The sequence below is a fragment of the Erigeron canadensis genome, chromosome 2 (genome assembly GCF_010389155.1).
Source record: "Erigeron canadensis isolate Cc75 chromosome 2, C_canadensis_v1, whole genome shotgun sequence".
NCBI classification, from domain to species: domain Eukaryota; kingdom Viridiplantae; phylum Streptophyta; class Magnoliopsida; order Asterales; family Asteraceae; genus Erigeron; species Erigeron canadensis.
In genome coordinates this window covers 29148957-29173898 of record NC_057762.1, presented here as the reverse complement: position 1 = coordinate 29173898, position 24942 = coordinate 29148957, and the positions used below count along the sequence as shown (strand labels likewise).

The 24942-nt window shown below is 31.9% G+C and overlaps 3 protein-coding genes and 1 long non-coding RNA gene across 5 annotated transcripts; 2 read left to right on the top strand and 2 right to left on the bottom strand.

The window, feature by feature from the left end:
• Positions 1-10864: 10864 nt before the first annotated feature.
• Positions 10865-11717, top strand: LOC122586391 (dehydration-responsive element-binding protein 1D-like). The gene has a single exon (XM_043758386.1). It carries the CDS (start codon positions 10956-10958, stop codon positions 11601-11603), a length of 648 nt encoding a protein of 215 aa, XP_043614321.1. The 5' UTR covers positions 10865-10955; the 3' UTR covers positions 11604-11717.
• A 5066-nt stretch (positions 11718-16783) lies between these two features.
• On the top strand, positions 16784-17704 carry LOC122586390 (dehydration-responsive element-binding protein 1E-like). Its single transcript, XM_043758384.1, has one exon. It carries the CDS (start codon positions 16846-16848, stop codon positions 17533-17535), a length of 690 nt encoding a protein of 229 aa, XP_043614319.1. The 5' UTR covers positions 16784-16845; the 3' UTR covers positions 17536-17704.
• Positions 17705-18274: 570 nt separating this feature from the next.
• Positions 18275-21291, bottom strand: LOC122589455. 2 transcript variants are annotated; one of them, XR_006322272.1, is made up of 3 exons: positions 20637-21291; positions 20095-20557; positions 18275-20008 (listed from the first exon to the last, which is right to left on the bottom strand). It is a non-coding gene; the product is annotated as an uncharacterized LOC122589455 (long non-coding RNA). The 2 variants fall into 2 exon arrangements; XR_006322271.1 differs by having other exon boundaries at positions 20509-20557.
• Positions 21292-21729: 438 nt separating this feature from the next.
• On the bottom strand, positions 21730-24942 carry LOC122588777 (post-GPI attachment to proteins factor 3-like). The gene is made up of 5 exons (XM_043760973.1): positions 24731-24942; positions 23272-23533; positions 22993-23189; positions 22450-22637; positions 21730-22380 (listed from the first exon to the last, which is right to left on the bottom strand). Exons 1-5 carry the CDS (start codon positions 24826-24828, stop codon positions 22094-22096), a joined length of 1032 nt encoding a protein of 343 aa, XP_043616908.1. The 5' UTR covers positions 24829-24942; the 3' UTR covers positions 21730-22093.

Below are 24942 nucleotides of genomic sequence, written 5' to 3'. Positions count from 1 at the left end.
CAATAATAAAAATTGATGCTTGTTGTTTATTAACGGAGATTTTTTTTTTTTTACATATCGGTTCCATGTTGTAACTGTGTGTAGGCGCGTGTGCCCACATGCCAAATCGCGCGTTCAATCAAACATGATATTGCATCCGTTTTAATTTGATTTATTTCCATGTCAAACAAAAAAAAATCAACGAATATATAAATGTAGATCTATATATATATATATATATAGAGAGAGAGAGAGAATTATTTATATGTTACCTTCCAATCTTCTTAGGAATGTGAATACCGAGCAATGGCACTTGTTTGCAAGCGAGTTCTAACAAAACTGCAGAAATGCAATTAATAAGAGGTAAATGCGATTTGGTTCTACCTTTTACAAATAGTTAAGTGAATTGTTACACAATATATATACAAATATATATATCTGATTTGGTTCTACCTTTTACAAATGGTTAGTGTTTAAAAAATTCATGTATGTTGTCAATATATACACCTTCGGTCATCACTCAACACTTAACTTTGACGTAAGACAAATTAAACTTGTAAGAATGGACACTCGGTCAACGGCATCACTTTATGACCGTGAAGGATTATTTATTTAATACATTAAAATGAAATCACTCTTGTTAAAATTAAAAAAGAAGCATATACTCAAATTGGCAGCGAGTTAACTTTTATTGACATGAGAAAATAATAATAATAAAAAAAAGAGTTTGAATAAATTATATGTTTGAAATTAAAACTCGATCCAAGACTGGTTTTCATGCACGTTAGGTCCTTGAGCAGGAGACCTTTTTGAAACTCGGCGACCATAGTCCTGGTTTGCAGACGTACAATGTATGTCTTTTGTCATTGGGTAATCACGGGTAGCCAAATGTCTTTATGGATATTTAAAAAACTTATATATCCATATTAATAATTACTAGTTACTACTTATAGAGGATGTTACTGTATATGTAATGTTTTGAAAATAATAACATTTCCAATCAACAAACCAATTAATCAAAATATAAGTTAATCTATTAGTTATTTTTATTTAATTTACTATATATATATATATGTGTTATATTAAGTATATATCATTTAATACGACAAAAACAATTTTAAAGTTTATTTTGATTGGACACTAAGTTTTGAATTTTTAAAAATAATTAGATGTATATGAATGTAACTATCATTATGCATAAATAATAATGTTATTTTATTAACATTATTATCATAAACTTAATCATATGTATAAACAAGAGTAAAATAAGTTTTTTTAATAAAAAAAATAAAGACATGCTCAAAGCTATAATACTTTTATTCTTCATTTATTTTTTAACGGTAAATTTAAGCTTAACAATATGTTTTATCATACATCCAATTTTAATTTCTAAAGAAACTCGTTATAAAAAAACAATCTATGATCTTTATTTTTAGAAGATATTTTACTCTCACAAATATTCTAACTCAAAAGCTCAAATTCTGATATACTTCGTTAAAAAAACCAAACACTGACCATTTGAATGTTTAAAAAAAAAAAACTCTTAGAAATGGAAGTTGTCAACTCATTCTTCATTTCTTTTAAGAGCAAATTGAGATAAAACGATATTATTTTTTCATATAATATAACTTTAATCGTAGAGAAAATCCATTTTAAATTAATCATATTTTTAACTATGATAATATTGTTTATATCAGGATTTAAACCAAAACTTTTAACTCTGAAATCCTCTCAAATATCAAGTCATCTGTTGATGGTTAGTCATTTAATTTCATCAAGTGGGTTAGAGTTAAAAGTCACATAAATTAGATGATTAATGTAAACAACTAAACATAGTTTGGTATATGAAGAGCTGAATTGAAGGTTAGATATTGTAAAATATTTCATTAAAATTTTTTTATGATAGACCATATATATTAGTTGGTAAGTGTTATGAATCGTGAGTTGCATTTTAGGTACATCAACCTTGTAATATTTGAGAAAAAGAAAATGGGGTTGATGTTTTGTATAATAACTGAGCACCCACAATGCGCCAACAATGATGGTCACGACGGCTGGTGGTGGTGGCGACTTCTGGTGGTAGTGGTGCCGACAGTTGGTGGCGACGATGAGTAGTGTATGAAAATACTATAAAGATAATTGAAATAAAGAGGGTGATTTAATTATTATAGTAGTTGAAAGATATATATATTGTAAAATTATTTTATTAAGAATATTTTTAATAGATCATGTATATTGGGTAATAAGTGTGTTAAATGACGAGCATTGTACCCGCACAATGCGGCGTCAGTAATGAGGAAGACGGTCTGCTATATTAGAGATTTTGGGTAGAAAAAAAAAAACAAAAAAGTCCAAAGGCAAATAAGACATTTCAAATAGAAATATTTAATAAAAGGGAGAATTTGTTTTATTGGGAAGTAAAGATAGAATCATAGAACACATTATAAATCAATCAAATTAACATTCATGTAATTTTGAAAAGAGAATGAGTTGATACTTTAAATAATAGTACACATTAGATGAGCTTGTGAGAAATTAGTCAAAGTCATTTTATGTTCTTTCAACGATCAATTTGAAATTAGCATTGTTTTTTATTAAGAAGTGATATTCGTATCATATTTTTTATTAATATATCAAAGTGCACAAAATATATAACTGACTGTATAATTTGGTAATGCATAGTTCTAATACATCCATCGAATTGTAACGAATATCACTTCCTTTCTTTATATATGTAACTTAGGGTTGGGTATTGTAAAACAAATATTAAAGTAAAACAAATAGGACAAGATTTTAACCCTTAGATCATGGTTAAATTGATGCACAAACATTCACGAAGCAATTAATGCCCGATGATTTTTTATGCACGGTGATTTTTAGGTAAGAAAAACTCAATGTTTTATTTATTTTACTTTAATACTTGTTTTATTTTACCTAAAACCTATGTAACTTTAGTATTAGAAGAGATTCATTCTAAAAATCTTATGTTTTCAGTCTCAAGAGGTATGTATTCATATCAAAATTTACATCAAAAATATATAAGATCAAAATACCACAAATACCAATTTATCTATTAATATATAGGTCGTCATTCAATTGTTTTAAGTGGGTTAGTTTAAAGGTCACATAATTTTAATATTTTAAATTTAAAAATTAGAGTTCTTATCTTAATTTATAAAATTCGCTTCATTCGTAGTATTTTTTTAACGGCCAACAAAACACAATTTTAATAATACGAGGTCACGGACACTACCAAGGTGGTAGGCTGGTAGCTAGCTAGGTTACCAAACGTTTCTGTCCTAGTATTTACACATTTGTAGTCCATATATATGTTAGAAATAAGCACACATAACTTACACCAATTTAGGGATAATTGGGGAAATGTTTCTAATCCACATAAACCATGTTGTGGTTTTAAGTAAAATAAAACAAGTATTAAAGTAAAACAAAAAAACAATAGGTTTTTCTTCATTGAAAATCACTATGCATCCTAAAAATCATTATGCATCAATATATATACTTGTATTTTATGAATTTTCGTGCATCAGTTTAATATGATCTAGTGGTCAAGATTTTTTCTAATTTGTTTTACTTTAAATTTTGTTTTACAATAATTAACCTCACCATGTTGTATTTTGTATATCTTAATATAGATAGATATATTAGACTACGACTTTTATTACTTTTTCAAATTTACTTAATATAGTGATAATAAAGACAGAAACGAATAACTTTTGACGAAAAAGTTGGGAAAATATATAATTTTTCTTCGAATTCAAACTGGTCATTAAATCGACGACTACTAGTCAGAATGGTGTAGTGAATAAAAACAAATATTTGAATATAAATAATGATGGAAGCGTGCTTTCTATTTGGCAACCATAAGCATACATCACACATAATCACATACAAATATATAATCAACTCTCAACTAATTTTGACCAAAAAAGGTGAAAGTTTCAATGCTGATTGCTGAAGGAAAAATATGGAAAGTTTTATTTGGAAAAATGGAGGATTTGTTGTAAAACAAGTTTCGACTGAGATTAGACGTCCTTGAGCTGTCACATTATATTCTTACAAATTTTAAAATCATTACACATCCTTTACTTTTACCTCCAAGCATATAAACATCAATACATATCCTTATATCTATATACAAAAAAAAATAAAATATATATATATATATATATATATATATTATTAGAGATAGCCTAAGGACATGTTCTTAGGTAAAGTCATGTTCTTAGGTAAATACATGCATCAATAAATCTTTAGTTTTTGACAAGCTTCAATGACAAATGATATCCATGAACAACTAATGACACTTAAAGACACCCCATTGGAGATAGCCTAATGGTTTTAGCTTAGTGAAATTTAAGGATACTTGACAGGCGTTTAAAGTTTTATCTCCCACCATAATCTAGCTTTAGTGAAATGTAAGTATGATGTAAATTTCTTGTATTCGGTTTGATACGTATTCGGTTTGATACCCGATATGTTTGTCGTGGTATATAGAACAAAATGAAAATTGTATACATTAAGTAAAAAACATATCATTTGAAAATTGTAGATATAGAACAAAATGAAAATTAAGTGAAGAAGATGATACATATACTTATATTAATATATACATATACTTATATTAATATATATATATATATATATGTGTGTGTAAATTATAATTTCTGGCCATCATCGGAAATGGATTAAGAGACCCATAAACCCATCGTCGAAAAAAGACAAGGTTGCCGCTGTCGGCGGTGATGGTGCCATAGGACATCCACGAAACAACGACCGGAATCTGGCCAGAAAATGAAAATCTAATGGAGAGTCTCTTTTTCTCTGCAAACTCACGCCACCATTCTCCTTCACTCTGCCTGTTTTCTTTTCTTTCCTTGTATGTTATTTCATCTCGTGGATATGTTAAAACAATAGTTATGTTTATGTATGTTAAAACAATAGTTATAAGCACATACATGATTAGTGACTAACCTTTTTAATACCATGAACACCATAGCATATCGATTTTAACGGATCGATCTTGATTATGCCTGTTAATCTAAAAAAACAATTTAATGGCTATATAGATAGAATAATAATAAAAATGACTCAAATCTGCATGAATGTAGATAAATAATATAAATTGTTCGCTCTTAAAATATGCCTCTAAATGATATTTTTTACTTGTTGTCACTTGAGACTTGAAGACACCGCTTGTAAGTTGTATCGTTAAAGCTTCAAAAGGAATTAATATTTTGCTCTGCGAATGGTTGTCTTTAAAAGGATAGATGTCTACAACACAAGTATGATATGAAAACTGAAAAAACAAACAAAAATTAATATGAAAAAAAATAATAGGGATTCTTACTAGAGAAAATCGCGTCATTAGTCAAATTTCATTGCGATTATACCAAGTTAGCCAAGTTTTTTTGGATTTTCACAAAATAGCCAACAAAATCGCAATAAATTGACAAAATCGCAATGAGAACATCAAAATCGCAATAAAATTAACGGAATCGCAATGAGATTATGAAGAATCGCAACGAGATTCTGAGAATCGCAACGAGATCTTGAGAATCGCAATGCGATTCTTCTGCAAAATCTCTATGAGATCATGCATAATCTCTATGAGATTCTTCTACAAAATCTCTACGAGATTATCAGAATCGCATAGAAATCATCAGAATCGCAATGCGATTCTTAGATTCTCAATGCGATTCTGTAGAATCTCGTTGCGATTTTGAAGATCTCATTGCGATTTTGTTGGTTATTTTGTGAAAATCCAAAAAAAACTTGGCTAATTTGGTATAATCGCAATGAAATTTGGCTAATGACGTGATTTTCTCTTCTTACTATTATCATTAAACTAAAAAGTAAAAGTACTATATTTCCGTCGCTTTTACAATTTAGGATATATTGAATTGTTAAACCACATGAAGATTATTAATTGTAAAGGTTTAATAGCGACTAGGGTTTTTTTTTATGACGATAAGAAAGTGTGTTTGTTACTGCACATCTCGATCAGAAGTCTGTATATATGGATAAAAATTAGGAATAATTCTTTTTGTGTGACTAAACTACCCTTTTTAATTATTAAATTGAATTTAAAACCTTTAATTAATTACCAAAATGCCATATTTGTTATAGGCTATTGATCAATATTTTTAAGGATGTGATTAATTTAAAAGGGTTCCGAAGAGTTCCTACTTCTTTTTAAGTTATCAATTTAACTTTTCACTATCTATACATATAAATACTTATATAGATGAATATATTCTTGTTGTTTTTACTAGAAATATAACCATTCTATTTTTATGAATTAAAAGTTATAGAAAGGAAAAGAAAAACAAGAAGAGAGTATCAGGTGCAGGTAAACCGAATGAGTAGAAGGCAAGACGAAAAGAAAAATGACTAAAATGCCCTCACATGTTGGTCACGTGAGGGGTTTGACGGCAAAATTGGTATATAAGATAAATATCAAAAACTCTATAAGTTTTTATTTGAAAGGTGTGAATTATTTGTACTTGTCAAAAAGCCTTCTAAATTTTCGAGGATGAAAACCATAGATTGTCAAGTTCGAACTTTACTCCACCCTGGTGCACCACAAACCAATAAACCCATACACCAAATAAATTAGCTATATACAGAGTTGTAATCAGAAGAAACCATAAAAAGTGGTGAAACCCAAGGGCTGCGTCTCAGCCCTTGGATCATAAGCAATCCACGGCTCAGAATTTAAAAACAAAAAACAACATGGAGGGGTAGTTTCGTCATTTGGCTTATTATTCCATTCCATACTCTTCTCAGCCCCAAAAACACACACACACAAATAGATCTCTTTCTCTCCCCCTCTTGAAAACTCATCAGTAGCAACATCATTACCACCACCACGCGTTCAATCAAAATGGCACAACCATCGTTGTCTCTGTCATCGTCATCATCTTCATCGGTCATCATCAATTGATCTTGAATATATTAATAAACAATGGAAGATCTATTGAATATAAATAGATGACTTTTTTTATGTAAATTCGAAATTTGTCATGTGATAATCCAATGTAATTAAATAACATGTGATTAGATCTGTTCTAACATCTTGAAGTTGTTAAATTTTATCAGTTATTTGATTAATTTTGTTGTTTGGTATAATATTGCCTATCTGGTGTTTGATAAAATGTCTAAACCAAAGTTTCTTATATATGATTTAGAATCAAATCACATTTGATTGAGTATTGCATACAAGGTGTTTGATGAAATATCTAAACCAAAGTTTGATAATATGATAATATGTTTGCTTAATGTTCATAATTTTGTAACTGTATGTGTAAAATCATATTTGATTTTTGTATATAGATTCTATAGATTTATGTTTTATAACTTTGTTTCTACAATCAAATTTGATTTTGTATTGAGGTTTTAGTTACCTGTGTTCTTATGCCTAGAATCAAAAATGATTTTACGCATAAATTGTGAAAAACATATACAAAATCAATTATTCAAAATCAAAAATGATTTTACACATACATTGTGGAAAAACCTATACAAAATCTATATGATTTTGTATAGCACATTGAGACAAGACCAAATGAGTTCTTTACATAGAAAACCATTCAAAATCAAAATTGATTTTAAGAATAGAGTGTGAAAAAGCTATACAAAATTATATATGATTTTGTTCAGGTTTGTACGTTTTAAGATCTAAGTGTCTTTTTAAGACTATCTGTGTAAAATCAAAATTGATTTCACATAGATAATGTTAAAAATCTATGCAAAATCATTTTTGATTTTATGCATACATTTTATAAAAGTTGCATTCTAAAACCCTAAATGGTAAACCCTAAAATGCTAAAGCCTACAGTGGTGGGGGGGGGGGGGTGTATACAGTACGGTTAAGGGTCTAGGGTTTGAAGTCTACAACTTCAAACCCTAAACCCTAAGCTACCATGTAAAAACCCGGGAAAATCTATACAAAATCATTTTTGATTTTATGCATACACCTTAGAAAAGTTGCATTCTAAAACCCTAAATGCTAAACCCTAAAATGCTAAAGCCTACAGTGGGGGGACGGGTGTATACGGTACGCTTAGGGTTTAGGGTTTAAAGTCGTAGGGTTAGCCACTTCAAACCCTAAACCCTAAGCTACCATGTAAAAACCCGGGAAAATGATTTTACGCATACATTGGGGGAAAACCTATACAAAATCAAATGAGTTTCATACAAAGAAAACCATTCAAAATCAAAATTGATTTTAAGAATAGAGCGTGAAAAAACTATATAAATTCATATATGATATTGTTCAAGTTTGTACGTGTTAAGGTATAAGTGTCTTTTTAAGACTATCTGTGTAAAATCAAAATTGATTTCACATATATAATGTTAAAAATCATGGCAAAATCATTTTTGATTTTATGCATACATTTTAGAAAAGTTGTATTATAAAACCCTAAAATCTAAACCCTTATGGGCTAAAAGTTAATCCAAGGGAGAAGTGTGTGTGTCTTTTTGTTTTTTTGTTTTTGTTTTTAATCATTTTTGTGTATATCATTTTGTTGTTCTCTCAGAAGATAAAATGGTCAAAAAAACTAAAATAACCTTCACTTAGGTAAAATATGAAATCAACTATTCAAAATAAAAAATGATTAGAAACCAAAATCAAAAATGATTTGACACATATATTTGGGAAAAACTCCATAGAGTTGAGAACGGATGTATACGGTACGCTAAAGGGTTTAGGGTTTGAAGTTGTAGGGTTAACCCTAAACCCTAAGCTACCATGTAAAAACCCAGGAAAATCAATGCAAAATAATTTTTGATTTTATGCATACATTTTAGAAAAGTTGCAATCTAAAAACCTAAATGCTAAACCCTAAAATGCTAAAGCCTACAGTGGGGGGACGGATGTATACGGTACACTTAAGGGTTTAGGGTTTGAAGTTGTAGGGTTAGCCGTGGTTTAGGGTTAGTCTTTAAGCTAACCCTACGACTTCAAACCCTAAACCCTAAGATACCATGTAAAAACCCGCGAATATCTAAACCAAAAAATGCTAAAGCCTAAGTGGGGGAACGGATGTATACGGCACACTTAAGGGTTTTGTGTAGGTTTCTTGATATGGACTAACTTTGTTTTGTCTAATTGTATGCATAAAATCAAATTTGATTTTGTATAGCTTTTTCACACTGTATGCGTAAAATCAATATGATTTTGAATATGTCCTTTGTATGCAACTCATTTGTTTTGTGTCAATGTGAGCACAAAATCAAATATGATTTTGTATAGGTTTTTGAAACCATATGCGTAAAATCAAATTTGATTTTGTGTAGGTTACTTTGTTTGGAACTCATTTGTTTTGTCTAAATGTATGCATAAAATCAAATTTGATTTTGTATAGCTTTTTACACTATATGCCAAAAATTATTTTTGATCTTGAATAGATTTTTTTATATGGAACTCATTTGTTTTGTCTCAATCTGTGCACAAAATCAAATTTGATTTTGAATAGGTTTCTTGATATGAAACTCATTTGTTTTGTCTAAATTCTCTATACATAATCAACTTTGATTTTATACATAAAGTTGTAAAAACAGAAATCGTTAAAAATATCAACACATAATCAAATTTGATTGTAGACATATAGTCACAAACACACAGGTAACTATAAACTCAGTACATAATCAAATTTGATTGTATAAACAAAGTTATAAAATCAAAATCTCTAAAATCTCTATACATAATCAAATTTGATTCTAGATATAAAGTTGTAAAAATAGAAAAATCACTAAAATATCAACACATAATCAAATTGATTATAGACATATAGTTACAAACACACATGTAACTAAAAACTCAATACATCATCAAGTTTGATTTCACAAACAAAGTTACAAAACACAAATTTAACAAATTCAAATTTTAGAATAGATCTATGTAGAATCGAGTATGATTGGCTGTATGATCAGTAAATACGTATAATCAAATTTGATTTCGTACACACACTTTGGTTTAGACATTTCATCAAACACTTTGTGGGCAAACTCATTATAAACATTTTAAACAACAACAACCAAAGATACAACTTCTTATCATATGAAAGAACAAAAATGAGAGAAAAAACTACAAATCATAGATAAAAATGGTTTGTTTATCCATTTTTTATATAAAAAACATAAACTACATAAAATATGTAGCTACTCTAATAATATCTAAAACATCATCTTCCATTTGTTGTTGTTGCTAGTGATTTGAGATGAAGATCCAGATTGTAGTGGTGGTGGTGGTCACCGTCCAAGGAGGAGAAGAGAGGGAGAGAGACTGTGTGTGTGTGTGTTTTGATAAGGAGAAAAGAGAAAAAGAGAAATGAAAGATAAGGTTTTTTTGTGTAAATTACGAAAATACCCCTCCATGTTTTATTTTTAATTAGGGGTAAATGTTAATCTTAACCATTGATGGAAATGATCCATGAGCTAAGATTAAGCCATTGAAATTCATGAAAAATTAAGGATATAAATGAACAAACACCGTCATATATATATATATATATATATATATATATTAATTACGTTTATTTTAATGGAATAGATATAATAAAACTAATTATATCCAATGCGGCAACTTGGTAGAAAAGAGTCAAAATATAAAATCGTAATCGACCACGGTAGCCACGCGTGTAGAACAAATAAAGACAACCGGCTGCCACCAGTTTTGATAAAAACCCCTCTTTCCTTCTACTAACCTTCGTCCACCACCACCACCACCACCCAACCCCAACTGGCTTAATTATAATTTTCTCATATACCCCACCGTACACACTTGACCCACTTGCTCACCACTACTATTCACACACTGACACACAAGCAATTATGTATATATACCTCACCATTTCTATATCCAAATTCATCAATAATCATAAATTCACTACTACTCTCACTACTTACAACAACAACAAAAAGGCAAAGACAGTATTACAAAATTAACCATAATGGAAAATACTTGTTCAACTAATAATTCAGATTGCAGCAGCAGCAGCAGTGGAAGTAGCAGCAGCTGCAGTGAATACTCTGAACCAGAAGTCTTTTTATTATTAGCTTCACAAAACCCGAAAAAACGGGCCGGAAGAAAGAAGGTTAAGGAGACAAGACACCCGGTTTACAGAGGAATTAGGCAAAGGAGTTCAGGAAAATGGGTTTGTGAAGTCAGACAGCCAAATAAAAAATCATCAAGATTATGGCTAGGGACATATGCTACTGCTGACATGGCAGCCAGGGCACATGACGTGGCAGTTTTGGCAATGAGAGGGCGGTCCGCTTGTCTTAATTTTGCTGACTCCGTGTGGCGGTTGCCCGTCCCGGAGTCTAGTAATGTCGAGGACATAAAGAAGGCTGCGGCGGAAGCCGCGGAGGCTTTTGGTGGAGGTGTGGTGGTGGAAGAGTCGCCGGCGGCGGTGGAAGAAGTTGTGAATGATAAATTATTTGTTGATGAAGAAGAAATGTTTGGGTTTCCGGGGTTTATTGCCAACATGGCAGAAGGATTGATGGTGCCACCTCCTCAAATGGTGGGGTATGATACTAATTTTGTGGATAATGTGGATGATGAAGTGTATGATGACATGTCTTTATGGAGTTATTAGGAAACTTGGGTTTAATTGTTTTAAATTTATTATTGAAGTAATTAACTTTTTTTTTTTTTTGGATATAGATTTTGTGTAATTTGTTGGATAAATCATATATCTCCTTTGTGGTTATATTTGGGCTTAAAACTTTTGTCAACAAAGGCTATTGAGTAGATATATTTTGGATTAAAAATGTTATGAAAGGGCCACACAAGTGAAATGCTCAAAAAGTTACTTCTTCCTTGTTTGAAACTATACAAAGAAACTTAACTGCCTTTAAAATTAATTTGATCATGCTCATTTAGACTTGGAGAAATAATATGCTAAAATAAGTACTCACACGTTTCTAACAAAAAGGATAAGAAAATGCATGCTAATTAGATACATTGTCCAATATATATCTTGTAGTAGATGTACAACATCTTGATATGCAATTGATCAAAAGGAAATCGAATCGTAATTGCCATGTATATTATCGACAATGCAAATATGTAGAAAAAAAAGGATAATCTTCAAATAGTTTGTTCCAAGATCAAGATGCATCGATTTACATTTACACCATGCATAGCCAAAAAATATCAGTGTTTCATGATGAAAACAAATATTTAAATCTATTTAGCTTTTGAAACAAAAAGATAACTATTGGGACGGTCACTGCATGTTTATACAAGAAAACAAAATCCTGGGATGGCTTCGGGCATGAAGATTCACCTCAAATTAAATTTGTCAATACGAATCTAGGTGGATATAGTTTTGTTCGTATATCCCATTAAACACGTATTTGATTATGAGGATTTTGGAAGGTACAAAATTGATGAAAGAACTTAAATTTGAAGGAATAAAAAACGATGTAATGTTTTTTGTTTTCACATATTTATATCTATAGTATCTTATAGAACAATTTTTTTAAAAAAAAAAAAATTTAAAAGATAATTTGAACTACCTAAATTACCCTCTCTTTATTCACTAATTTAAATATCTCTAACTAATATACCTATAATACCCTTAAATCCCAACAACCCATTTTTTCTCTCTCTTCAAACCTCAACCACTCATTTTTTTTTTCTCCACTCTATAAATTATTTCATTCCTCTAATACATTCAAAATATTTTATCTCAAAAGCCGTATATCGATAAATTAAAAAAAATGTGTGGGTGTTCTTAAAATTTCATGTTTTTTCATTAGGATTGTTAACTGGGAACAACCCGCCCAGTGCGATTGACCACGTGGTTTTTGAGATAAAATATTTTGAATATTGTTGTATAATATTATTCTGTAATGTATTATTACCTATAATGATAAATTTCATGTCAAAAATGTATATTTTTCAACGAATTTTTAATCCTATATGGTTTTTATACAGACTACATACTAAAATATATAGTCCACATTAGATAAAATAACGGTGATTATAGTATAGTATATTATAACCTGTCATTAGATATGGAAACTAAAAGCAAATGTGTAAACTTATATTAATAATAATTTATACTTTGATTTAAAATTATTAACGGTGCTTATAAAATAGTATTAGAAGTTAAAACTTTAACCGGCCAAATATTGGGTGGTGGAAGTGGGACCGCCACATGCAGTTCAGATGAAGAAAACGAACAAATAAACAACGCGTTTAATTCAAGTAACTGATGGCGGTTGCTAAGCTTGGATATCAACTGTATTCAGTGTTATATCCGCGTGAAATTAATTGGTACTTTTACTACTTAATACTCGTAGGTGTTATGATATAATGACATATAATATTTTCATATTCAAAAAGTTGTTTTTGTCATTATTTGCAACATAACTCATTTATCTTTTAAAGTCATTACATTTTCCTAACTTTTTTTTGTGTTGTCCATATCCAAGTTGCGATTGTTTTGTCTTAATTTGGTCAAATCGTTGAAAAGCTTGTCCTTTTGTCCCAGTCAAGTTGTGCTTGTATTTTCATAGAACTTTTCTATATCGATCAAGTTTAAACTTTAGGATAAAGATTTGTTGAAAATTTGAGATTGGACATATTAGTTAAACGTTTATATCGTGTTTGTTCACATTTGCAACAAGGTAAACATTATTTACATATATATTTGAGTAATATATACAACAAAAAACGTAAACATAATTAGGTTGTTTAACTCGCCTACAACATAAATCTCCGCCATGACATGTTCCCCTCCCATGTGTTAACCCCAAAAGGGCTCCAATTGAGGGTCCGACAGTAGTTACTATCGGAGATATCACAATAACATCAAATTGTGTAGTATGTGTAATTCGGACCAGACATACCTGAGATGAAACTCGGGACTTTCAATCCTCCCAAATAATTCACTCCTACAAATATAAAAAATAGATGGGATTCGGATCCTACTAAAATACCCTAAGTTCTAAACTTTATCAATAAGTCACTAACCTCATTGGCTGACATATATATATATCTAATTAATGAATTCTTTTCCGAATATAGTTAAAGTTTATCTTTATATTATATTTAAGATATATTCGATCTAATTAAAAAGATGGAATGAATGTAATTATTTAAGGAAATAACTCATAAACAACACGGTAATTAATCTCTTTTTATAAAAGTGGACAATAAACTTGGAATACAAAAGAGTATATACATGGTTATTTAAGAACTCAAAAATAAAAAAGAACTCAAAAATCATTCTGTACCACACATTATTTCTCTTTATCTTTTTTCAATTAAATAATAAAATTCACCCAAATCATTTAAAATGTTTTATCTCACAAACCGTAAATTGTTAGACGAAACAAAAAGCATGGATATTCATTAAAGATCCAATTCGATATACTTTTGACGACTTTTTAATTTTTAATTTTTTTCCTCTTGTACTTGTATACCTACACATGTGTAGGATCATTGTTGTCACATGTAAATTAGTAAATGAACATATATATGTACATAACAATGAAGGTTAAGGGCGAAGCCTGTCAATCCATCGCGGGGCCATGGTGGCCAAGGGCGGAGCCCGTTAGTCCAGGACAGAGCCATAGCGGCTAAGGGCGGAGTCCGTTAGGTATTTCACCCATCACTGATTACCCCCTATGACTTATCACCCTCTATGACCTATCACCCTCTATGACTTATCACCCTCAATGACCTATCACCCCCACAGTTTTGGTTTATGAATATCCTTAAGGGCAAAGCCCGCTCCGAATCATAATTTTTGTTCAACTTACACATGTGTAAGTACAAAAAAAAACGAAAATTAAAAAGTCGTCAAAAGTATATTGAATTGGATCTCTAATGAAAGAGGACGAAATTTTATGACTACTCGTGCTTTTTGTTTCGTCTAACGATTTACTGTTTGTGAGATAAAGCATTTTTAATGATTTTGGTGAATTTTAAAATTTAATTAAAGAGAGAGAAATAGAGAAAAAATGTGTGGTCCGTTTTTGAGATTTTTTTTCTTTAATGGGTTCTCAAAATATAAAATATTTAGTCGGTTATATATATTTGATTTCTACGGTAGAAAAATTCTTTATTGCCCCGCGGCCCTTAAATTGATGTATAAATAATATGAAGCAATGGAGAAACGAGCAATAAAGTTTTCTAGATACTCGACATCGTGGTATCATAAGAACCCTATGTATAATCGTATTATAATGGATAACACACTAACACACTTGTATTATTTATAAATAAAAAATTACGCATTGCATTTAAGAAGTATATCGAAAAAGTTTTTGAGTATCATATATAAAGAATTACACTAATAAAATAATCCCAACGACTTCACTTCACCATTCATCGAATCAGTGACATTCTCCAATTATTTTAATGTTTTAACCATATGTTCACATCTGATATCTTTTCCCCAGTCAAACATATATAAAAATACCAAAAGTTAATTTAGTTCCTTTTTGATACCACATTCTTTTGTCAATTCGTCACCGTCAACTTTAACATTTCAAGTACTCGTATATCTATTAATCTATGCATGGTAAACAAATTTTAAATCGACAGTTCAATGTTGGTAGTTTTCCTAATTAAGAAAAGTATCACTCTTGTTATTTTTGTTTTCATCTTCCATATTTCTAGATTAAACCAAAGGAAACTCAATATCTTTAATTAATTATATGTAAGTATGTAACGAGGAGGTCCATACTGACAAAATTGACGTACTATTATATACTTGTATGAGGCATTGAGGCTATCTTTAAAAGGCGTATGTCAAGGTAAAGCCTTTAAAATGTTGTGTCCTTCATATAAAACTTTTAGGTGATGTGTCCTCACAAGGGCAAGGGCCCAAAGTAGCAAAAACTGTGTTATTAAAATATTGTGTGTAATGAATAAATGTTGAGGTGGAAAATATGAAAAGTAAGTAAATATATTTGTAGCATATATAAGATAACATGTGAGATTCTAAGGATATATATGTAAGAACATGAAAAATGATGTGATAGTACGTCAAGGGTCCTTATATAGAAAAACTCCTAACATTAGAGATAATCTAAAGCATTGTGTTAAGGGCCATCCAAGTATATATTGCCGGTCTCGTGCCGGTGGATGGCTTTGCCAAATGCCGGTATTAAACTTGTTGTGACTCTGGGCTCGCAAAAATGACTAAGATCTTCTTAATAATTTTAGTTTCACAAACACACAACAAAAGTCAAGAAGACGTATTAACAAAAGTCACAAGTTAACGTATCTAATGTGTTAAAATTTACAATGTTACGCAAATCTACTTTATTTATAAAATATGTATGTTACATCAACTTGTTATGCGTTAGTCCATCCCAACACAATTATTTTTGTGCCTCGTATATTTCACGACGTGTGTTGAAACTTGGCACCCTTTCATGTTTTATGACTAAACAAATTTTAAAATACAAAGTATAATGACACTTGAGCTTGTAGGCTTGTATGAAGGAGGCATAGATGGCCCCCATTGGAAAAAAAAGCGAAATAGAAGTGGCTTAAAGAAGTAATTTCCAACAACACAAAACTCACACGTGTTATACCAATGAAAGCAACATAGGCCCCCCATTGAATAACAGCTGTACATAAGACATTATCCACTTTTGCTATCACACTTTTTTCACCCTGTTTCCTATTTGCTAGCTCAGTTTCCTTACTACACTACCTTCTCCGTGTATTTAGCGCATCCCCCCACCACACATAACATACACATATACATACATATTATGTGTATATATAATAATAAAATTCACCCATCAGTCACCAACAGAATTTCAGTTACCTTTGACTACTATAATTGCCTTATCAGTTTTTTTGTTCCAATGGAGATGAATAGTAATAATAATATTAATCCTAATGATCACTATAGCTATAGTTATAATTATAATACCAATTATGATTATGATTATAGTCAGCATGGATATGGGATTAGCACCTGGCCGCCAGAGCCGGATGTAGGGGAGTCATCCGGGACCTCAGAAGAGGTCATGCTGGCGGCCAGTAATCCCAAAAAACGCGCTGGGAGAAAGAAGTTTCAAGAAACTCGACACCCAGTGTATCGAGGAGTGAGACAGAGGAGCTCTGGGAAGTGGGTAAGTGAGGTCAGGGAGCCATACAAACAATCAAGAATATGGTTAGGGACATTTGCAACCGCAGAGATGGCAGCAAGAGCTCACGACGTGGCGGCCTTGGCCTTAAGAGGGCGTTCGGCATGTTTAAACTTTGCGGATTCTTGGGGGCTTCCGGGGCCGGCTTCTTTGGACCCGAAAGATATTAGGAAAGCGGCGGTGGAGGCTGCTGAAGGATTTGTGTTGAATGAAGGGAGTGGTGGCTCTGAGGGTGTTGGAACGACAAATGTGAGATACTTGGATGAAGAAGAACAATTTGGGATGCCTGGTTTGTTGGCGAATATGGCGGAGGGATTAATGTTGCCTCCGCCGCCTTCATATGGTGGTTTTGGTGGTGGTGATGAGATGGAGTACGGTGGTGATATGACATTATGGAGTTACTAGTGTCCTTTTTGGTGTTTTAATTTTCCCTTTTTGGTATGTGTGAATTTGGGGAATGTTTTGAAAAAATGAAAATATGCTTGTTAAGGAATGAATATATATACGTAAGTACGGATGTTAGAAACGAGTTTCTACTATATATAAACAATTTACATATATTGTTAATTTGTTATTATATGTGTTTCACCTTTCGTTATCTTTTCATTACAAAGAAAAACAAGTGGCCGGATTGTTTGTTGTCGAATATCTATTTAACTAACTTGTAACAGTATACAACGATCAAAATATTAGTTTAAATGTATCAAGTGACTATTTCTTTTTCTTTTCTGACAGTAAGACTCTCCTTTTGCAAGAAAAAATCTAAAAGTCTTTGTGATTGATAAATGTGGAAAATATATATAAGGACAAATAAGGATCGTTATTATTGGCGGTTCTAATACAAACATTTTGGAAGAAAATTAAAAATTTTGAGCTATTTGGAGATAATATTTAGTTAGATGTCGACATCAATGAAACCATTAACAGTTGATTTTGCAAAATATGTTTTACTATAGAGTATAGACATGAAATTTGTTTTAAAGTCGATTACCAAAAATAAAATTCTGTTTTTAAATTTTCATTGAAATGTTGCATTCGTAGATGATAAAACATATAGAGAAAATTTCGATCAAAATTAAGAAAACTGTCTGAAACTCTGAATAGGGTATGTGTTCACAAATTTTATATAATTACAAAATGTAAAAGCCACTAAATTGTTTTACCATTATTCTATTCAATGAATAGATTAGAGGCATACATATTTGCAATGCAAAAATACTATCCACGAGGAATTGAGGAAAGTACAACAATATGTCTCAATCCCTATGAGCGAGGTATAAATGAGATGTAGACAATTTTGTCTTTACCTAGAGGTAGAGAGACTGTTTCCATAATAATAATTCTAAGCATTTGAAACCTGGGTGTAGAAAGTAAGGCATATGGCAATCAGAAACAAAAACAAAAATCCAGAAGCATAAGCACCAACAAGCTATTATAACTATTAAAGCATGGAAGAAAAAAAATACATTCGTGACGTCTTTGATATGATTATGCATTAAGGATTGCTGGAATAAAAGGTGAAGCTATGGGCTAGAGCTTGGGACTTGAGTAAAAAGTTTGGGCAAATTCTAGGGGTTAGGGCCTTTTTCTAACAACCTATTTCTGATGTCCGATTATTTATTTGACAGAAGCTTTAAGCTCCAAAAAAGCCCCTCAAATCTTGTGTTAAGCGTGATCTGTCACTGGAAGATCAGATCACCTACAATGGTATACCCTAGTTTATCGGTACTATAAGACTCGACTAAGCATCTACATATGTCTTCGCTTAGAAATGCAACAATATCATAATTCTCAATCCTCACCGTCTGGAAAACCCATGGTGACCTGCAAACCGCTTCACAAGGGATTAGAGAACTTGGGCCCATTTAATGGTTCATTTGGTTCTTCACGATAACAATAAAAATGTCAAGTGCTTAACTGTAGTAAACTTCGATTAACTATGGGAGAGAGTTAACATGCCGTTTTCAAACTTCAAAACAAGGAGAAACCCAACAAAAGAAAACAGGCTTAAAAATATAACATTCAGGGATGCTGCTAAAAACCTAGTAGCGAGTAAACTCTTCAGGCCAAGTATGAAACTTACCGCTGAATATCTCCTATTTACTTCCATAAATCTACCTCAGTGCTGCAGGGCATCAAGAGTTCCTGCGTACATCAGAAGAAAGTATAACTTCAAGGAACTAAATCCTGGATAAGAAACATACTTCGACTGTCCCTAAATAATAGTATAGGTGGGCGATTATTATGAAGCGCAGAGAGTATATGTAGTTAGTAAATATTGATTAAAGCGTTGGCAGATCAGAATATTTACAAAACTTCAAGAGACGTCAAATTTATTAAATATTGATTAAAGCGTTTGCATATTAGAAAAGTTACAAAACCTCAAGAAGCAAGTAGTCCAGTGCCAAACTGTATTCTGGTTAGCGTATATTAGCCACATCTGTCTGATAGTCTGATACAGATACAGTTTCAAATTGCTGTGTAGTTATCTTTATATAGGTTATACCTTTTGGGGACCCTACTCCATGGCCTAAAATGACAAAAAACCATCCTATATGTAACATGAGACTTGACGTCCGGGACACTTTTCCTGGAGGTGAAAGGCAAAAATTATTGTTGCTATGTACCTTGGAGAATTCCATTGTTAACCTCGACGCTCCTGGTACTACTTGGATGCAGCCGTGTCTGGATGAGAGGGGTCCCCGTTTTCATTTCATGATGACTTATACTATGTTAAATTGTTTGCTTTATCTCGCTCTCCTCATCCATGGTAGGAGAACTTGCAAAGCTTGTAATAGACAAAAAAAAAACTGATGATTGCTTGGCCCGTTTCTCATGTATCCCTGCCTCGTCATTCCCACTAATTCCGGTTGTCGTCCTGTTATTTAAGTAATTAATGAACAATATAAATTGATAATATAATTATAATAATATGAAAGGAGAATTTGAATCGAATTTATGCACGTCTTCTGAAGTCATGGAGCATTACTCCAGTTCCAAAACTGAGGTTTCCTGCAAAGTATTACCTAATTGGAAATTTATCAATACAACTGGACATAATTTATCCATGGGAACATTTCTAATCAATTGGGAAACCGGTCTGCAGAACTCTGTTTCAAGGATATATGTATTCTAGATGAAAAGCATATATGAAGTTATCAAACTTCCAAAAAAGTACTACATTATCTTTTGCTTCCATTTTCCTTTCTTTCGACGACTACATAAATCAAATATAGCAGAATAAGAATGTGTGGCTCCTTTGCTTTACTGAAGGGGAAAGTTTGGATGGTTCTTCTAAGATACACTTGAATATACAAGAAGTTTATGTAATAAGCACACTTTTGAATACGGAATTACATAGAGAAACTGAAAACTAACCAAACAAGCAATATCAAAAGTTCCCGTATGACGCTCTGAAACAACTAGTCTGTTGACAATATGATGCAGTAAATATCAAGGCCGCAATGAATGACGCACTGAAAAGTTAAAAAGAAAGCGCGACTTACCATATATCTGTCCAGCTACATGGTTTGTCGAATAGAATCTCAAGTCAATCTCTGGACAGGCCATTTTTATGGAAGCTTTGTGCTAATTACATCTTCAATTCAGTCTTCTATTTTCATTTCCTTTTCCAAAGCTTCTTCACAGAATATTACAACAGAAACAATGAAACATGTATAATCTCTTTCTCAATTCAAGCAAGATAATATTGTCCTTAACAGCTTTTAGATGTTAGTTTTTTCTTTTACTAGTAAATACTACTACAAAAATGCATTGCTTTACAACCAAAACAATCATATCTGAAATATGATGTTTATAAATGTTAACTATCAAAGATATGTTGCATAAGAAAGGGAAGATAATTAAGTGTTTGTCCAGACAATCCCAACAGGAATATCAAGATCATCAATATGCTGCAAGTTGCACGATGAAGAGAAGCCAATTAAGCATTCAGACTACCGGACTTCATATTAACAACAGCCTGTGCTTGCCAGGTTAATTTTAGAGGTGCAAGTTACACCATGAAAGAAAGTCAATCAAGCATCCAGACTACCAGATTTCATATTAATAAAATCAGACAACCACCCATGTTTGCCAGGTTAATGGTAGAGGTGGCAACTTCAGCCCATTTATTTATGAAATGGGTCAATGCAGGATTGTGCACTCTCTAACAGGTCAAATGATTAAAATAAGAGAACAGCTTGAAACAGGTCCAAGAAGTCAAAACTCAAAAGTCAACCAAATTGATAGTTTTATGGGCTTTGCAAATGACAGATTGTTACAAACATGTTATTAGATGCATAAATGATTGTACTTTAAATTTAAATCATCAACTTTATTAAATCTTTGATCGTAATGTACTAGTATTTATGCATGTAAATAAAATCTAACTTTAAACAATATAATATTTATTAACATATTTGGCCACCATCTATTCATATAAATTCTTAGATTTCGTGCAGCCCGGCCAAGGCAGTCTGAACTGGTGCTGAAATAACACATTTTAAACCATTACGGACCCAACAATTATGCCACCTCTAGTTAAATATTTCAGCGAAAAAACAACTATATGCTGATAGAAAGAAGTTATAACAAAAGTTGAGAAACATAAAATGGATTCTTATTAAAAATAACAGCATACAAAAGCTCCATAAGATAAAGCCAAAAGGCAGGTCCGCACTAAGCGGTACAGACACCAACTTATAAATCCGTAAAAACCAACGGCCTGGAGCTTTCAAAAAAACAACCAAAATCTTGAACAAGAATCCCTAAATAAACACCCGAACCCATATCGACACAACTTTTAATACAAAGAAACTCGATATGCATAGCGTTTTATAAAAACACTAGCACGCAAGCAAAAAAAGCAATAACTCTACCTGAATAAACAAGAAATGACCAGTTTCTAAGTTTGGTATAACCACAATTTACCACCCGTGAAGGAATGTACCCGACATTTGTTCTAAGTTGCTTTTTTGGAGAGTACTTCAGTTCTATGTTCACTGTCATCCTGAATGAAACTCCACCAAATATAGGATACGGGAATGGCAATGGCATGCGAAAGACCATCAGCATCCAAAAAACCCCAAAAGGGTGGAAAGTCAAAAATTTGAAAGAAAATAATTAGAGCTTCTCCAAATACCATCAACCAAATCTTCCATCGAGAAGGGTGGTTAGAAACCCCAGTCCAGATTCCCCAAATGAGTAGCTGTGCTACTGCCATGGTAAAGCAAACCTTCGTGTTTAAACCTGAAATAAAATTAATATTAGCTTCTATAACATTTCCAGAGTCTTCAGTGAGGAGAAGGGTTTACTCACCATAATCAAGCTGATAGCAATTCAGGTACAGGATATGGGTGGTCACGAAAGCAATCAATGGAGCTGAAACCATCACCCGGCTAGCCTCACTTTTTACATTGAAAGCTCGCATTATAGCCGCTATAAGAGAAAATCCAAGCACTGCTGCACCAGATGAGTAATCTAGTTTTTCCGTCATCTCCACATCCCTGAATAAAATGCCCACCCAGTTGGACAACGTTTATTAAAAATACACATTAAGAAATATGCTACTAATTTATTGAAAGCTCCTTGGTTGACGACTATTCGTAATAGCAATAACCACAACATCGGTAAGAACTATCAATCATAATTTACATAAGCAATAAGTGAAAAGGCTTGCTTCTTGAATGCCTCAAGCAATGAACAAATTATGGGAATTAAATGCTTATAAACACAATGTTGTACTTCTTTAAAAGGTTCTAACACCCTTCTCTACCTATCCAACATGGTGAACATATATGGTTAAGATAATGCATATACGCCTATAATATCAGGAAAGATTTGAAGAGGACCACTACTTACCTACTGTGATATACAGCACTCCAAAATAAAAAGTTCATTGATAATGTCCCATAGATATGCCACAGCCCAATGTATTCATAGTAGCTCTGTCTATTTGGCTTCAGAGGCAACTTGTAGTTCACAAGAATGAAGAAGGAAACCCATCCATGAAATTGCACTGCAAGATTGAGAGCAGAGAGTGCCACAGCAACAGGTTCCTGCAAAACAAGAATGATACTATTCAATGAAATAATATATAACAATCAAACAGTTTACATAAAGTACGATAATATATAGCACCTCAATCCCAAAGGCACGTTGGAGCGGCCATTTCCCATGATACTTAACAGGCTTGTCTCCAGCTTTAACTCTTTCTTCCTCCCTAACCAGCATACACTGATATCGGCACCCACTAAGACAGTCCCATTTTTTCCATTTTATGTATAGTGGCTCTTGTAGATACCATGGATCACTCACAGACTTCTTATCAGACGTCAAATTGCAGTGTTGGAGGCATATATTCCCCACGCATCCAGTCTTTTCGCATTGCTCAACACAAGCTCTGTTCAACCACCAAATTTCAAGTAACAAAATCATTAGCCCTTCAACTTCCAAAAGAAGAAAAATCACCTTAAAACATGTGTTCACACCATGACCGCATCTTCTTTCGTAAGTCTGAAGAATGTATACAAAAGTCAACCAAAATCATAGTCTGTTCCATGATCTCCAAAACAAAGTTTGTTATTTCCCTTTACTTGTTTCAACTCTCAAATTCTTGTTTCTTAAGTTCCTTACTTTTAGCTTATTCGGGTTATCTTATATTGTACCATAGTTTCAGCTAATCCTCGATGAGAGTAAACCTGCTTCTTTGGCACATTTTCATGCTTATAGCTTGTTATGCGATTGTCATTGAATCATGACAAAACTTATATACGCCTAAAAATAAGCCACAAAAATTGGGGTTATCGAGAATAAGCTAATAAGCTCCAAAAGACCATCGCGTTTACAATATTATAACAAGAGACCGATTCTTTTACAAGTTTCAAACTTGCATCTTGCACAGTAACAGAAATCCACCACAAAATGAACATCATTATCTTAACTACACCTTTCAAAATAAGAATCTTAACAAATAAAGTTAATTACCATAATATATATGTATTATATATATGAACAAACCAACAGTTGGCCACAAGCTTCCACTTTCTGGGAGCAACCTGGATCGAATCTTGCCAGTGACAAAAATTGGTTGAATTACCTTGACACTATCCTTGTTGGGGTTTATGTGGGTACCAATTCGGAATATGGGATCAAGCGGTTACTATCAATCTATCGTTTTTTTTATATATATGAACAGAAGTGTTGATTAACAAAAATAAAATAAAATAAATATCTACAGTTAGACAATTTGCACATGCCATGTGTAACTATTGTCCTGTTCATATATCAAATCATATATATTTTCAACAACAGGACCACTATTATTCACCAGAGTCCATTTTTTTTAATTCATTTACCACATACTCGCTGTAAATTATTCAAACGCTGCGGTAAATACTATATCATTTACCAGCTCAATTAACCACAATAACTAATTTCCTTATTCACTTTAATTACTATAAAGTATATATATATATATATATATAATTTTCACCTCAATAAAACTGGTAGCAGTAAGAGTTCATACTAGATATCACGTATTGTATATATATATATGTATGTATATATATATATATGTATAGAAGAGATAAAAACTTACATATAAATCGGATCAGAATCGCCATCACTGGCGGTGAGACCAGAAACAAAGCAAAAAAAGGCAACGACGAAAACGGAAAAACGACGTCGTATTGCCATCGGAGCGAAGAGAATAAGAAGGAAATATTACTAGAAAAAAAGAATATATTAAAAAAATAAATTAATTAAAAGGACCGGAAACTGAAGTATATGCGAATAAATTGGATATGATGA

Bases quoted from the DNA above. Each gene is read 5' to 3' on its own strand.
- LOC122586391 (XM_043758386.1), top strand. From the start codon at position 10,956: ATGGAAAATACTTGTTCAACTAATAATTCAGATTGCAGCAGCAGCAGC.
- LOC122586390 (XM_043758384.1), top strand. From the start codon at position 16,846: ATGGAGATGAATAGTAATAATAATATTAATCCTAATGATCACTATAGC.
- LOC122588777 (XM_043760973.1), bottom strand. From the start codon at position 24,828: ATGGCAATACGACGTCGTTTTTCCGTTTTCGTCGTTGCCTTTTTTTGC. The intron at 23,534-24,730 runs GTAAGTTTTTAT...GTGGTTGAACAG, and splicing joins GATTCTGATCCGATTTATAT to AGCTTGTGTTGAGCAATGCG. The intron at 22,381-22,449 runs GTGAGTAAACCC...ATTTTATTTCAG, and splicing joins TTGCTATCAGCTTGATTATG to GTTTAAACACGAAGGTTTGC.